Below are 17016 nucleotides of genomic sequence, written 5' to 3'. Positions count from 1 at the left end.
TTATTCATATCAGGAGTCACTCTTTGTGCTCTTACCGTGCTCACGGGCGTCAAGACGTACGTGTACACATGCGGAAATCTTTTAAAATGCTCAAAATTATTCTTTTTTAACAAAACTAATTACAGCATATTTTAGCATATTATGACACTTTTCAATCAGCACCGCGTGATCTTAATGAGGGACAAAGTGCGGCGGATCACCTAACTCGTCCTCAGTGACGAGTTCAAATCTAGTTTAATATTTTGATACTGTAGGTAGAAAATAATGGGTGTTGGATTAAGCTGCAATCGCACTCTTAAATTTTTCAAAATTTACAAGAAGAAAAATGGGAGAAAAACAAAATTAAATTAACAAATTTTTTTGTGAGAGTGCCATTTCTGCCAATTTCAGTACTGTAGTATGACCCTCTGTCTGCAAAATTGATTTTCTGGGCGCCCTCTATTTCGAATTCCTTGATGCGCAACTAGTTGTATTGGAGTACTGTATTGGAAATGGTATAGTATGTGTCCTGATAGTTGCAATTTCCATACAATGATAAAATGACTGCTTTAATGACGAAACATTAAAAAAAATAATTTAAATTATTGTACTCATATTATTATCTAAAAAAAAATGCTGCTTTGAGTTCTTTTTAAATAGAAATGATGTTTGTGCCCTACTGCCCTACCTGTCATGTTTTGGTACTGAAGAATGCTCAGTATTAATTATTTTATTATTAATGTTAGCCGCCTTTCATGGAAAGACAAGTGTCCATCAGAAAGACAAAGCTGTCCTGATGATTGCGTCACCAACTATTTAAATTAAGCTCATCGACTGAGTCAGGAAGAGGGGTGCTTTCACGATTGAAAGTACGCAGACATCTCACATTCCCACATACTTGTGAAAAAAATCTTGAAAATGTTTTTGGGTGAGAATCAGAACAGCTTACTATAGGTCAGTCGGCTAGACTGGTGCTAGCCATTGTTTGTGCGCTAAACCAAGGAAATCTCTTAATCCCTGGTTCAAATCCCGTCGCTGATCCCCTTTTATTTCAGCTTGAGGACTGATATGCAAGTTAAGATAGCCAGCGAACCGTCTGCCAGATAAGACATTTAAGCTGTTGGTCCTGTGTTCGTTAAAGGACGCAGTACACTCTTCATAAAAGAGTAGGGGATTGTCTTCTGGCGTACTGCCGAATTCAACAGTCCACAAGAAGGCCTTCACTGGAAACAAGCCTACGGACTTAGTGGGTTATTTGTGGTGTGATTCACACCAAAAATACTACAATCCTATCCTATCGAACCCGCAACCTCCAGATAACCAGCTTGGTGTCTTAACCACTAGACCACTAGTTTTTAATGGCTAGTGTTGAATCTGATCCCCAAGTTGCAGAGGGTACTGCAATGCTATTCAGATAGAAAACAAAATTGCCATCTAATACTAATCTCCTGATTTTTTTGTTCCACAGCTTGCTAAATTGGGGTTAAACATAGTGCTCATAAGTAGAACATTGTCAAAACTGCAAGCAACAGCATCTGAAATAGGTTAGTTTTTATATAACTCATATTTCATATTTATACTCATAATAGCAATAATAATATTAAAGAGTAACTACAGTAATACATTAATACGATTATGATAGTGTTAATGTTAATACAGTGCACCATCTAATTCGAGACCCTTTAATTCCGAGACCCCTTTATTTCGAGACCACTTTTTAAATGAATCAAATAACATTCATCTATCTTTTAACACAAATCTAACATTCTAATTAGAGAAAAAAAAACCCAAGACCATCTTTTCATGTCCCAAAGTGGTCTGAAATCGGATAGCGAACTGTAATAATTTACCGACTTGTGCAATGGTCCTTTTGTTATGATAATTGTGTTTTTAGCTGCAATGAGGAGCTCTAGGAACACTTGGCTGCTTGATTAATAGATTTTTTTAGATCTACTGCCTCTATTATACTGCCCTCATGAGGCTCATTGAACAATAGTTGATTGATTAATAGATTTTTTTCAGATCTACTGCCTCTATTATACTGCCCTCATGAGGAGCTCTAGAAACACTCAGCTGATTGATTAATTGTTGATTGATTAACAATAACAGAACTTTTTAGCTCTACTACCTCTTATATTGCCCTCATCAGAGCTTTCAAGATTACAAGAACTTGTTCTGTGTCAAGAGTATGTGAATGCTTCATCTTCGGATAAGATGTTTAAGCCGTTGGTCCCGTGTACATTATGGCCCATGTACATGTTAAAGAACGCAGTGCACTCTTCGGAAAAGAGTAGGGGGTTGTCTCCCGGTGTACTGTCCAATCACCACCAGAAGGACCCCACTGGAAATAAGTCTTTTTCTAGACTTTCGTGAGCTATCCTTGGTGTTTACACCAAATAAATCCAATCCAATCCAAGGGCTCCATAAATATGTAATAAGGAGCAAATATCAGTGTCGGATCCAGGAATTCAAAGTAGAGGGGGCCCGGGGAGGTACTTTCACAAATGAAGGATATATACCAGAAGAAAATTTGTGATTATGGCACCTAGATGGCTGGAAAATCTCAGACTTAAAATTTATTTTAAAGTTTCCATCTATTTGGGGTGGGTGATGGTCAGTTGGGCCTCCTTTGAATTTGCCACTGAATATTAAAAGTTAAACGTTACTTATTTCAACAATGCTGCAATGCAGTATTTTCTGTTCAATGTTATTGTAAAATTCTATTAAGTTCAGTACCGTAAATGCTTGAATAAGCGCCGCACCAAACCAGATTTTTTTTTAGCTTAGCGCCACCCCCAAATAAGCACCGCAGCGCTTTTATTCGAGTATATGTTCAAGTATATATTACCCAGTTTTTAATGAAACACTTTGAGGAACAGGGTTTTAATACAGTGTTAAGATGAATAAACAACACAATGAAGACACAAGCATGTCTTTTGTAAATATTTATTTATAATGACGTAGGACCTATGATAGGCCTACTGAACTACGGGAAAAGGTGAGATAGGTAACATGGAAAGCACCACTCCAATATTTTTTTATAAGCGTCGCTCTTGAATAAGCGCCACTCTCGAATAAGCACGGCACTGAAGCCTCCAAAAATGTTATAAATTGCTGCTGCACTTATTCAAGCATTTACGGTATGTTCTTGATCAACCAATAAACAACAAGGCTATTACTACCTGGACTCCGTTGGAGCAATCTTGAACAAATCAAATGCTCGGGGATACAACCACAGTTCCTACCAGCTCCATATGAATTGGCTTAGGCTTATGCATGCAAGAATAAGAATATAACTTGCGCACTGCAATAAATATGCTGCTTTCCCCATACAGTGTACAACAAAACAAAAAAATGAATAGGTGTGTCATAATTCCTCAGGAAAATCTGTTATATTCGAACGAAAGTTGCACCTGTATAATTTTTGCATTAAATAATAGCAGTAAACCATGCACGAATAATATCTTTCAGTACACAGTATGCTTGAATAGTTAATCGTTCTTGAGTTTATTTATAGCAATACGCAAGACTCATTTCTAAACGTGGCATGTTGTACAGTAGATGGCCATTTTATATGCTGTCCAATTTTAGATATTTTTATTATCCAATTTTAATAATTCATTGATTTTTTTTATTCTGGAAGTTATTGTTTTAATATTCACTATTTTATACTGCCAACTTTTCTTTTGTTTATAAAGTTTTTATATATATTTCATTATCAAATTCTTCTATTTTCTGCATTGTTTACTCCAAAATCAGCATTTTTGAAAAATATAATAGAGGGTATTTTATAAGGTGCCCAATACTGTAATCAGTGATGTATCCAGGGGTCTTCCCCCACCCGACTCAACTCTGCCCTCCTTCCCCTCCTACTAATTGGTAAGACGGCTAATTACAAACTTCAAGGACTCTTAGGTCCGTGATTATTTAATGGATACATTATTATTGAAAAAAAAACCACTAATTCTGCCCCCCTTCCCCTCCTACTACCTATTGGTAAGACAGCTAATTACAAACTTCAAGGACTCATAGGTGCATGATTGTTTAATGGATACATTATTATAAAAAAAAAAAAACACTATTAAACAATAATACTACAACCATTACAGTATATTAAATTGACAGTTTCCCTCTAAAAAAAAAAAAAAACAAACCTCAACCATTGCACGTTATCATTCACCATTGGCTTAAAGTCAGCCTCTGGAGGAAAATTTTTGAATATAAATTGTACAACTGATATTTTTAAGACACAAAAAGGGTGTGACGAAAACTTAGGAACAGTTAATGAACACCCTTTTTTCCACAGTCCCCCCCCCCCGCCCCCCCCCCCCCCCGCTATTTTTAATTATTTAAAAAATCTGTATCACAATAAACCGATTCCAAGTTTTTTGCCCTTTTTGTGTATGAGAAAAATCAGTTGTACAGCATTTCAAAAAAACTTTTTCATCCAGAGCCTGGTTCTAAGCAACAATTCAAAGGCTTTGGCAGAGTGGAAATGGTTTGGTTTCCCAACCTCGAGGTCAGGGTTTCAATCCTTCGCTGTGCATTTTGCTTGTGCTCCTTGAGCAAGGCACTTTAATATCCACATTGCTTCAATCTACCCAGCTGTAAATGAGTGCCAGCGAATTGCTGGCAGTAACCAGCGGTGACTAGCATCCCACCCAGGGGAGCACCCCACACTCATCTGCTTCACGTTACTTGAAACTGGGGATAAGCTGCAGCCATATGAGCAGTGATGGCACCAGCCCGGGGCAGGCCTGGACCCCAGTCATCCCACGCACCACTATGACGTTGAATTAATAATGACAAAAAAATTTTTTTTTTTTTTGACTGCTAATCCCTAATGTTGTGGTCTAAAACCTCATTTTGGACCATACTAAGCCATAAAAACTCTCCTCGTGAACCCTAAAATGGCATTTTTATTCCAGGCCGTAGACCGAGGCTTCATTGGCCCACTTGGCTCGGAGCCCTCTGTTGGACCCCTTGTCTGAAAATTTCTGGTGCCACCAACCGCTGCCTATGAGCCCCATGCCTCGGCAAGGCTTTAGCTAACGTCTATGCTTTCATTTCATTTTCCTTGTTGTAGAAAGTCGATACAAAGTAAAGACTAGAGTGATAGCAGTGGATTTCTGCCTTGGACCCGAGATCTACAGCGACATTGAGGAGAAGTTGGCCGACCTGGAGATAGGTGTTCTAGTTAACAATGTTGGCATGGCTTATGACTTCCCTAAGTATTTTCTTGAAATTGAAAATGCTAAAAAGGTACTAAATAAATGATATTCCAATTTTTTTTTTTTACCAACATCCACATATGTGAATAATTGATATACAATAAAATTGTGCACAGACAGATTCTAGGGCCCCTGCCCCCTAACATTTTGAAAAATTAATAAATAAGAAAGAAATATAGATAATTGTGCTTAAATTTTAAGGCCTACCGTAAATGTGCCATTTCTGACCATTTTGTTGTGCTATAACCTTCAGTTTAACCCTCAGCCCCAACCACAGTGAGGCTGAGGTTGTCTAAACCCTACATATATACTGTAGGCACATCATGACTATATATGGGCATAGAACATTTTTTCGTCCAAAAAAATTTAATAGTGACGATGGACAGACCATTATGCAGGTAGTTTCACTTGATTTTTAGGTCACAGTGGCCAGGTGCATGGGTAGTTCGACAAAATTAATCCAATGCAAATACAACTTAATATTAGGCCCAGAGTTCCTAACCTCCGACTGTCACAATGTTTTACCAATAACCTATCCTAACCATTGGCGTATCTATGAATTTTAAAATGGTTGTATTGTATTTTAGTATGTCAGTGTTTTTATTGTAAACCTTGGAAAACAAATTTTCATTTACTTTTTATATGACAATAATTGAACTTGAACTTGATGGTGGGGTGGGGTGTGATTGGGTGTTAGAAGGTGGAGTCTGGGCTCGATTATTAAGTGAATGGGTGCTAGTTTCAGAAAAATGTGACTTTTAGCTACTTTAAACTTTAATCGTTTTGTTTCAGAAATTACATTTCAATGGGGAATGGGGTGCAATTGGGGAGGGGGCATCACAAACATCACAAGGAACCACATTATCTGCAGTGCAATTGTTGAAATTATAAAACTTGTATACGCATTGTAATTAAAAAATTCTTTTCATTTATATTTTCCCTCAGACAATTGTTGACATTTTGAATTGTAACTGTTTGTCGATGGCAATGGTAGGTATTCATTGCCCTTGGAACATGGATTGAAGTGGAGTTTAATGGCTTGGTGGTTAAGGTGCTCGTCTTACAATCCAGGGTCCTGGGTTTGAGTCCTTTATGAGGGCCCCCTCTTATTTTAATGTATAAAAGGGTCTTTCTGTAAAATTCTGCATTATGTCCACTTACGTCAGTGAGCAAATTGCTTTCAAGCGCAAGTTACATGTAAGTTGAAGGATGTGAAATGTAGTAGATGATATGGGAAATACCTCAATCAGTTCGAAATTAAAGGTGATGATGACTTGCTTTAAAATTTTACAGCAAATTACTTAAAAAGAGACCTATTTTTTCATTAAGTCGGGATCTAATTTCAGTAATGTATTACAGGAGTAATGTATAGTGCTAAAGATGACAATTCGTCAAGTTTTATTGATACTTTATTCATCTAGAATGTTTTCATTATTTCAGATGACGCAAATATGTCTTCCACAAATGCAGCAGAGGTGAGTCAAGTTTAATACAGATTAGTACATTTAAGAAAGTATAACTTTAATATGTCTTATATTTTAGTTCGATTTTTCAAAACGTTTTCCTGGAAATGTTTTGTTTACTCTGTTTCAACTGTCAGTTCCTTGTTCAGTTGAATGTCATTGGGAAATTGTGAGGAAGGGGGATTGTTGTCAAGCATCAACATTTTTTTTATATGTGGTGGAAGGTTTTTTTTTTTAAAGATGTACTTTCTATTATATAATTTTATACAAATTAGTACAATTAAGAAAGGTGGTCTCTAGGTCCCCGGTTCAATTCCATCGTTTCCTCTCCTTGTGTTTCAACTGGAGGGCTGAAATAAAAGTTACAAATAAAAGTGACCATATATAGGCACATCATGACTATATATGGGCATACAACAGTTTTTTTTGTCAAAGAAAATTTCATAGTTTTGAAAGGATCTTTAAGCATTACAATGTTTTTCTACTTTTTATCATTTCTGATTTATTCCATAGGAGGAAAGGAGCCGTCATCAATATCTCCTCTGCGTCGGGATTAACACCATGTCCATTGTTAACTGTTTACTCAGCAACTAAGGTATTATTTCAATTTCATTCATATATTTTGCCATTTTTTTTTTAAACAGTCAAACAATTATTACACTAAAAAGTCAAACAATTAAACAATATAAAGCATACACATCAGTGACAAAATTTAATAAAAAAAACAAACTGATTTGCTGTGTTATGTTTTTTCTGTCAAGAAGGGAAAATACAGTAACATTGTTTAAAAATAGGCTCCCAGCTGGTCTGTTATGGAATTATGTGAATATGTAGCTATATAAGCTCCTATTTTATGGCAGCTTGGTAGCTAGGTTCTTTCTATGTCTTAAACAAAACCCCTATTATGAAGCTGTCTCTTATACACATCTAGATGTGTATAAGAGACAGATATATGGGCATAGAACATTTTTTCGTCCAAAAAAATTTAATAGTGACGATGGACAGACCATTATGCAGGTAGTTTCACTTGATTTTTAGGTCACAGTGGCCAGGTGCATGGGTAGTTCGACAAAATTAATCCAATGCAAATACAACTTAATATTAGGCCCAGAGTTCCTAACCTCCGACTGTCACAATGTTTTACCAATAACCTATCCCCCGACGCCCCCCCCCCCCCCCCATTTATCACCAAAAAAAAGACAAGTTTGAGATAATTGAATGGATACCCAATTCCATTGAAAGGTTGATTCTATGTCACATCGCGCAATGCATAGCTACAAAGAAAGTTTAAGCGCAGATGCACCAGCATGGAAACTCAGACAACCCCATGCACAGTGACCACGGTACACTGATATGTGTGCACATCTCCATTGACGAATCAGCGCCCCTCAACTGATCATCGAGCCCCCCCCCACTTCACCTTCGCCCCACCCCCCATCAGCACCACCATTTCAAGACATCTACATACGCCACTGGTTTTATTCTGGAATACACCCTAATGTCAATAAAAATATAATTTGAAAAATTTCATCTTGTATATGCAAAACGTTTCACTGATGGATTTTTGACAAAATTAATGTAAAAATAATCATCTCTAATTATTTTTCTGTGTCCACACAAAAACAAACAAATAAAATACAAAAACAATCTGGAATTTTTATTTGGGTTTGCATGTTTAAAATGAATAACATTTCAAAGTGTAAAATATTTTTGTATTGTCTATAAATACTTTAGCCAAAGAGCAAAAAACGGATGGACTTTAGGTTTTATTTAAACTAAATGTAATTGTCATGTAGATATGTTCGCATCTACCGTAAATATTCTAGTCACATGCAATGTTGTATGTCTCGATTACAATAAGTTGAACTCCTCTGGCAATCTGAGCTGATTTGACAGGGATCATTTCCGAAAACCATTTAGAACTTGTGTCATGAAAACCTGAAAATAAACAAAAGTATTCATAATTAACGAGACATGCACTCCACTGTCTTGAACAGGGGTGGCGCTAGCGGGGGCGGGGGGTTGCCAGGGAAAGCTTCCTCTCCCTCCTGTCGGGGAGAAAAAGCACAATTCGTCGGGGAGAAAAAAAAAATATATGTATTTTCTACATATTAATAGACTCTAAAATCGATTAAATATTAAGCCTTTGAAACCCCTAAATTTCCAAAATTTTGAATGCTAAAATCTATAACTAACGTTGCAGTTCCCAGATATTAAGACATCAGATTCCATCGCCATACCCAGTAGTGGTGATGATGACGATGATGAGAAAGAGGAGGAGGAGGATAATCGTCAGGGAGATGCTCCTCATGCCATGGAGACGGTTAGCACAGATTCGATCTCTGATGAAGCTGGAACAAGGTTAAAGGTCAAGACCAAGAGCAGGCCAAAATGCAAGGCTACTGAAACTAAAGAATCTGAGGTGCTCGGCAAGGTGAAAATTGCTTTTTATGTTATTATGTCATGATACATTATTATCTAGTGACAAATTGATTTTATTGAATTGCAACTTCTTGCTGTTTATTCATACAATTCGGAAGGAAAATGAATGGACACATGCCTTTGTTTGATAACTTAATATCAGCATAGCATGGTGTATAATTAACTAAACCAAAGTTGTTGTTGTTTTGCATTGCAGTTACTGACCCGTGCCGATGAATTGGCCAAAATCCGCAAAGAAATGTCTCCACACGAGCAGCAGGATGAGACGTACATGGGGTATATGAAAACACAGATACAACTTATCCCATGTGAAAACTGGTACCAGTTTACAATAGACAACATGAGGCTGGTACAATCGTACGTGGTCAGACACTCTGCATCAACAGGCCATCATGCAGCACCTAACCAGTCCGAATTATATACTCAGAGTTCTTCTCAAGGTTACCGGATTTTTCCGTCACATCGCTACTCCCAACTCTCCACTCCCACGTTTATGTCGCCTCTGTTGAGTGTGTCTGGAGACGCCGAACATCAGAAACCCTACATGCAATCCTCCTATCGCAGTTACCCGACCGGCACCCAAAATTGCTGTCTATCGCCAACTCCTACGTTTGGAAGTTTACCGACCCAGGGGGAGGTACATATCTATAGAAACACCGAGCTCGGGTGGATTCTTGGCTTCATATACGACCACTATGCCCATTGACGTCGAGTCTACAGAAGACATATCCCCCACTTCAAATTTGAGCCGAGCAAATAAAATCAAACACCAATTTAGAGTAAATTTTGGCAACTACATTTAGATCAAAGACCTTTTGTATACTTACAACATTAAAATATGATAAAAAGTTGTGAATGATACATATCTGTTGCTTATACCACATTCCTATTGCATGAGTTACAATTTTTGGGTAGTTCTTTTATAGTATGACATGGATATTGAGAAACATTTACAAAAAGATGGTGTTGATTACATTATACATTGTTAAATATGTTACATTTACCATGTTTTTAAACAAATATTTTAATAATATGAGTAAATATCTTGTTGAATTTACATTTATTCGTTTTTAATGTAAATTTAATCACATATAATAAAGTTCGTAATATATACTTCATTGGCATGTTTTATTTCAATGTTGAACTTGGTTATTTAGAAAGCAAATAGTTTAACTGTGGAATTAAAATATTTATTTTTATTTATTTGTTTTATTCTTCAAAATACATACATACCTTAAATCATATTATTCTGCCAACAGGGTTGTTGTAATAGGAGCACAGGTAGTCACGTTGACCCTTGGCAGCCTTTGTAGTATTGTTTCCTTTTAAGTATTCCAGGGCTGTCAGTGCTTCTTGCTTCCGCCACCGATCTGGAATTACTTCATGTGTGTCCGGGTCTTCCCTGTCCATTAAGTCGTTGGCCACGGTAGGGTAGCGGGACCTGAGTAGATTACATATCTATATATACACATGTATGTAGCAAGAAGCAAGCCAACACAATGCTCTCTACTGTTTTGGGGTCTTGCTCAAACATGCCAAGAGTACAGCGGAACCTAAAGGAAAACACAGCATAAAATAACTTTCCAATGCGAAAGCAAATTAGTTAAATTTAAAAGAAATTAAATAGATAGACTGAAGAGATATTCCTAATATAGGCATACATTATGTGGACAACTGGGGCAGATGCAAAATTTGACGGTAAGGTGTGCGTGAGAATGCATACCACCTCAGCCCCAACATGGGGTGTGAAAATTGTGAGAATATGGACCTCAAGGTGCCCGGAAATTGCACTCTTGTACCTTAAAAATCTTACCGGTAATTCATATCAACAATACAATACAACACAACCATTATTTTTCTTAATACAATATAGAAGCTGTGATTGTACCGTCTGCACCCCTTCCCTCCTACATCCACCCCAGGACAACTGGTAAATAAATGAAATGTCATAGAGTTTTAAAATATTCAAATGCATTGTGTTACTGGGTTATTATAATTCTATAGTTGACTAATAGGCCTTATTAAATATATAATTGTAATACATGGAACCGCCATTTCGAGGACATTTGATGGCGATATGTTTACCATCTAGTGCTCCTATTGTGTTTTCGAAGTTCCATCGTTTGGAATAGGCCTGGCTAACCAGTTTCCATTCTTCTGGAGTACTTGGGCACTTCATGTACTCCCCCACGTACTCAGCGATAATAGCCTCGCATGTTTCCGGCACCAGTTTAGATATCGAGTTATTTGCCACACGGAATCCGTATTCCAGACTCTTGTAAGAGTCCCCAGTGGCAAGGTATCGCAGGGTGATGGCCAGTCGCAATCCCGGATCAAGTGCCCTTCTCATTCTGGTATCCTGCTTTCGGATCCTTGGACTAACACGAACCAACATTTCCTGAAAAAGTTCAGGATCAATTCGTTGAAAGTTCCTAAATCCAGTGTGGTCCTCCATTGCCATTTCCGACATTAAAGCTTCGTATTGTCCATGCAAAGACCTGCGCATTAACCAGGGTCTAGTCCAAAAACGCCTTTTTCTTTTCTTCATCCTTCCCCTACGTTGGCTCCTAGCAACTAAAACAGCCGCAATGGCAGCATTTATAAGTAGCTCTTCTTCTAGGAACACCAAAATATTTCTGTTGGCTTCCATGTTGTATGCGAATTTGCAAAACAGAACGTCAATTCTAATAGCTTGGAATGCCCTTACCTAATATCTAATTCGGTACAACTCCTAACGCTCATAATAATCTCGTAAGCTCCTAGTGAACTCGGTGTTTCGCTCGGCATAATTCTTACATAACTCGTACCCAACTCCGTAAGGTCGTACATCATTCGTAGCTAACACGTAGTAAGCCCGTATGGAGATCACGAGTTTCACGAGTTTTTAACTCGTGCGACTCCTGGATGAAATCAACCTAGGTGGGAGAGGGGCATAAGTAAATTACATGACTGCAATGAGTTGTTTGTTTATTGCAGGGTTTTTTTGTTTCTTATGTTTTACTTGAGACTGGTGATTTGATTGTTGGAATTCAAGTTGGTTGAAGAATAAAGAAACATACAGATCAGCAGCCATATCGTTGTACTAGTGTGTCATTGTGCAAATCCCAGCCTACGACATAAGGTTCATTGAAATAAGCGTTAGGTTTTCTTTTGGTTAATGAAATGAAAGTAACCATTGCCTGTAGCCGGGTGGTCTTACAGAAATAGACAGGCTGAGATATATGATTGCCACTAGTAATTTAATTCTATTTTTGCGTTTATTGTAATTTGAATCCGCCGTTTTAAACGTTAAACATGTTAATAGTGATATTAGAGACCTACATGAATTGTTTATACTTAGGTGGCGGAAGGGGCAAGAGCATATGGAATCAGTGAGAAGAGATAGGGCGTGTCAGACGTGCGAATGGTACCCAGTCAAAACAGGACCAGGAAACGCATAGAAGCCCGACCTCGGCAGGCTAGATAGAGTTTGATAGGCTGTACCAACCCAGCCGTACATGGCAGGGGAGTGAGAGCAACTATTTGTACTGCAATCACGTTCACAGACTGTCAGAGATTTCCGAATTCAATTATTGTTGAAATGGCATGAACGTTGTATGCGACTCATTGTTTGACTTGATCCATGTGACATATTTCGGGGGCTCGTCCGGGAGTGATCATTACATGTCGCTGAGAGTCACATTGGAATATATTGAATTATCATTTTCACCTAAATATATTAGGACTATGTAACTTCACTGTTTAATTAAACTCAAATTGTGATTAATTTGAAACATGGATTTGGGTGAATTGATAAAAGCGGGAGAGAAATTTGGTTTAACTGGGGAAGAAGTACAGGAGTTTGTAAGGGAACAACAATGTAAAGCAAGGGAGGATAGGGCAGAACAAATGGAGATACGAAGACGTGAAATAGAAATTGCACAAATTCACTTGAGTATAGAAAGAGAGAAAAAAGAAACCACTGAGTTGGGAACATCATTTTACGATAAAGTAGAATATAAGAATAAAGCTAAAAAACCAAAATTACCTGCCTTTTATGAAAATAAAGATGATATAGACGCGTATTTAAACCGGTTTGAACGGTACGCAACTAGCCAGAATTTGCCTCATGGAGATTGGGCAATTAATCTAAGCGTGTTACTCACAGGCAGTGCATTAGATATTTATTAACGTTTATCCCCTAATCAGGCGGATAGCTATGATGAGTTAAAGAAATATTTAGTGAAACCTTTTGAATTTTACTTCTGAAGTGTTTAAGAACAAATTTGTTTTTTTTTATTTTTTATCTCTTGTAGTGAAACCACCTCTTTTATTTATCACAAAAAAAACATTCCATCAAAACAACACAAGATTCAAATCATATTCAATAAAATGACTGAACATCATCAATAAGTGTATTTTTTTTCAACGTTAATATTTTCACCTTTTTAAGTATTTTTTAAAATTTATTTTCTATTATATTGTTTATTTGTATTGTTAATTTATTGGTTTTTTACATCAGTGATACAGAAAATCAAGGCACCAAAATTCCAACAGCCAAATACAGTATATGAATGTTATCTGTGCGTATCTAACAAGTCGTACAAACACTTTAGATCTCTGGATGCAACAGATCGAAATATCTTATTATTGCAGTTGATCCTCCATTTTATCTCGGCGATAAATAGAGCAAATAGAGATCTACTACCCCATTGGTCATTTTCTAAAAGAATTTTTCTCTTGTAAATGGTAAATGCCCCCATAGATATCAACCAATTAGGAAGCCTATTTTGACATCCCAAGATAATAAGTTTAAAGTTGACTTCAATTTTACAAAAATTTGATATTATAGTATTGATTTTATTCCAAAAAGTATTAACTTCAATACAGGAAAAAAAAGATGTTCATCGTCTTCAGGAATTTTGGAAACTGTACAAATATCAGTTGCTTTTTTTTTCCTTTTAAATAGCCTCTGGTTTGTTGGGATAATTCTATGTAAAAGTTTTAGATTAAATTGAGTAATTTTGAATTCATCAATTAAATGAATTTTGTTCTTCCATGCAATTGGCTAGTTATCAACATTGAAATCATCTTCCCATCTGCTCTGAGAGGATGGAATAGCATAAACATTTGATATAAAGTGATTATAAACACTTTTTGTTTTGACACGTTATTTTGCTGTAATGTATCGAGGGCAAGTGCATTTCCTTTATATGAATTAATACAATTTTTCCAATGTTTTGGAATAGCATTTAAGATGTTCAAATATTCAATCATCCAATTGGCATTACCCTTAAGTCAACTAATAATTTCCGGGTAATTTTTCCATGTATTAACTATAAGAATGCCGTTAATGTTCATGAATCCAGAGTCGATCCATTGTTTATACCAGATGGATTTCATTCTACACTTAATCAGACAATTACATCAAATATTTTGTTTGATAATATCTTTATAGTTAATGGGATTACTTTGATTTATAACATTAAATTCTGACATGAGAGTAAAACGTCTTTGTAAAATTGTGGTATCTTTATCTTTGTATTTTTATCTAACATATCAACACTTGTTATTCTACAGAGTAAGTTATCAGGACCAATCTTTGAAAGATACCATCTCGGAATAACTTTCCAAATACCTTCTTCGGAATGAAGAAGTCGTTTGTACCATGCGTATTTTAAGGCTTTTACTTGTGATATGAATTCTGGTAGTTTAATACCTACTTGTGAAAAGTCACCAATCAAAGATACTCTTTCGATCTTTGCTTTTTTACCGTTCCAAATAAAATCTGCTAATAGTTTACCAATCTGTTTAACAATATAATCAGGAGTTTCAATCACACTTGCATTATAGATTATTTTTGAAAGTCCTAACGTTTTTATGATTGTTACTTTTCCAAATACTGTAAGGTTTCTTTTTTCCATTGCTTTAACACGTTTTCTAAGTTAACCATCCTTGGCGCCCAATTGCGTACTGCACAATTTGCTTTGTTATAACCAATGTAAATTCCAAGTGAATTCAATTCTTTTACCCAATCTAAATTAAAAGGTTTATCAACATTATTTCTCAAAGATCCCAACCACATTGCCTTAGTCTTATTAATATTAAGCTTCATATTGGAGTGTTTACAAAAAATATCAACAAGGTGTAAGGCTCTTTCTATGCTATCTTTGTTTTTTGCAAAGATAATTGTGTCATCTGCAAGTTGTGATATTTTCGCTTGTATATTGTTATCTATTGGAAGACTAATACCTTGAAAAATTTCATCATTTCTAATGTTTGTAGCCAATCTCAACAACTATTATAAATAAAAGGGCAGATAAAGGACAACCCTGTCTTATGCCTCTATACATTTTGAAACTACTGGAAATCCATCCATTATTACTAATAACACATTCAGAGTCTTTATATATGGTAATTACCCAATGAATAAATGATTCACCAAAACCAGCATGTCTTAAAACAGCTACCATAAAGTTTCTGTCAACAGAATCAAAGGCTTTGTGAAAAGAACACCTTCTTTGTGATCTTCTTTACAATAGTGCATGATATCTTCTACAAGCCTTATGTTCTAACCTATAAATCTGTTCTTTATGTATCCTTTTTGGTCAGTAATAATGATTGATTTTATTACAGTTTGTAGTCTACAAGATAATGCAGGGGCAGCAATTTTATAATCAGTATTCAGCAGTGAAATTGGCCTCCAGTTTTCTGACAATTCAGGGTCACCCTTTTTATATAACAAGTTGAGCATTGCTCTTCTCTGTGAGCTTTCAAGTTTCTTAGACTTATAACTATAATTCAACGCATTGCAAACAGTATTTCCAATTAAATACCAAAAACACCTGTAAAATTCTACCGTGAGGCCATCAGTTCCAGGTGATTTATTAAGTTTCATATCGAAGACCGCTTTCTGACATTTTGTGACAGTCAGGATTCCATCACAGATGGCACTGTCTACCTCTGAGAGACACCTAATATTTGTAGTTTTTAAATATTGCTCAATGTCATCATTTGGAGTATTACTATTTGAATAAAGTTTAGAGAAAAATTTCACTTCCTCCTTAAGAATTTCAGTAGGATCAAAAGTGTTAGGCCGAATTTCTTTCTTTAGGCTTTTTATATACTTCTTTTCACTTTTTGATTTTTCCAGGCCAATAAAGTACTTGTTATTTCTTTCTCCCTTTTCAACCCACTTTACTCTCGATCTAATTTGAGCTCCTCTACATTATTCTTCATATATTTTTTCCAATTGTTTTTTCTTTACATCCAAAAGAATCTCTGATTTATGGTTATTATCAAAGACTAGTTTCTCATTAATTTGTTTGATCTCTTTTTGCAGTTTATCTTTTTGACAAGTTTTATTCTTTAGTTTAACTTTTCCTTACCAAATACTGTATTCTTTAATTTTAACTTTCATCAGCTCCCATAAACAGGCCAGATTAAGATGCCTGTACTCAAGTTCTGACTTACGAATAATACTTTCAATTTTTTTCCTATATTTATCGTCATTGAGGTGGGTGTTATTTAACTTCCAGAGACCTGGACCACGCTTACAAGATCTGTTAACTATCTTCAAATAAATGGCCTGACGGTCGGTATGAATAGCAGGTCTTATGTCCACATTATCAATACCACCAGCATTTTTTTCGGAGATTAACCAAAGGTCAAGTCTTTTAAATAAGTTTGATGTATTTCTACGGCAAGTAAAATGTTGTTTTTTTTTCTGGATGCTTTTTTCTCCATATATCAATTAGATTAAGTCTCTTCATTAAATTTGTTAGTGTATATCTAGAGTTGTCTGATCTGCTCGTGCAAGTACCACCTATTTGATCAGTGGAGCTATCAAGAATGCAGTTAAAATCCCCACCGATAATTATATTACTTTTTGAGTGGATCTGGATGTCATTTATTTGTTTTTG

The 17016-nt window shown here is 36.0% G+C and overlaps 2 protein-coding genes across 2 annotated transcripts in view; both read left to right on the top strand.

Moving 5' to 3' along the window:
- LOC117117684 (very-long-chain 3-oxoacyl-CoA reductase-like) overlaps nucleotides 1-7328 on the top strand; it is a 12576-nt gene extending 5248 nt beyond the window's left edge. Inside the window, exons 3-7 of the mRNA XM_033262069.1 lie at nucleotides 1448-1523; nucleotides 5066-5241; nucleotides 6156-6200; nucleotides 6651-6685; nucleotides 7187-7328. Coding sequence (XP_033117960.1) covers nucleotides 1448-1523; nucleotides 5066-5241; nucleotides 6156-6200; nucleotides 6651-6685; nucleotides 7187-7313 — 459 coding nt within the window. The 3' untranslated portion in view covers nucleotides 7314-7328. The remainder of the gene's footprint in view (nucleotides 1-1447; nucleotides 1524-5065; nucleotides 5242-6155; nucleotides 6201-6650; nucleotides 6686-7186) is intronic.
- Nucleotides 7329-8754: 1426 nt separating this feature from the next.
- On the top strand, nucleotides 8755-10138 carry LOC117117680. Its single transcript, XM_033262065.1, has 2 exons — nucleotides 8755-9107; nucleotides 9312-10138. The coding sequence occupies exons 1-2, from the start codon at nucleotides 8988-8990 to the stop codon at nucleotides 9819-9821; spliced, it is 630 nt and encodes a 209-aa protein (XP_033117956.1). The 5' UTR covers nucleotides 8755-8987; the 3' UTR covers nucleotides 9822-10138.
- The last annotated feature ends 6878 nt before the right edge of the window (nucleotides 10139-17016 follow it).

This window comes from Anneissia japonica, unplaced genomic scaffold (genome assembly GCF_011630105.1).
Source record: "Anneissia japonica isolate Jap-2015-1 unplaced genomic scaffold, ASM1163010v1 scaffold13852_len218977_cov144, whole genome shotgun sequence".
Classification (NCBI taxonomy): domain Eukaryota; kingdom Metazoa; phylum Echinodermata; class Crinoidea; order Comatulida; family Comatulidae; genus Anneissia; species Anneissia japonica.
Note: the sequence above shows the minus strand (reverse complement) of the source record. Positions and strands in the feature narration are given on the sequence as shown.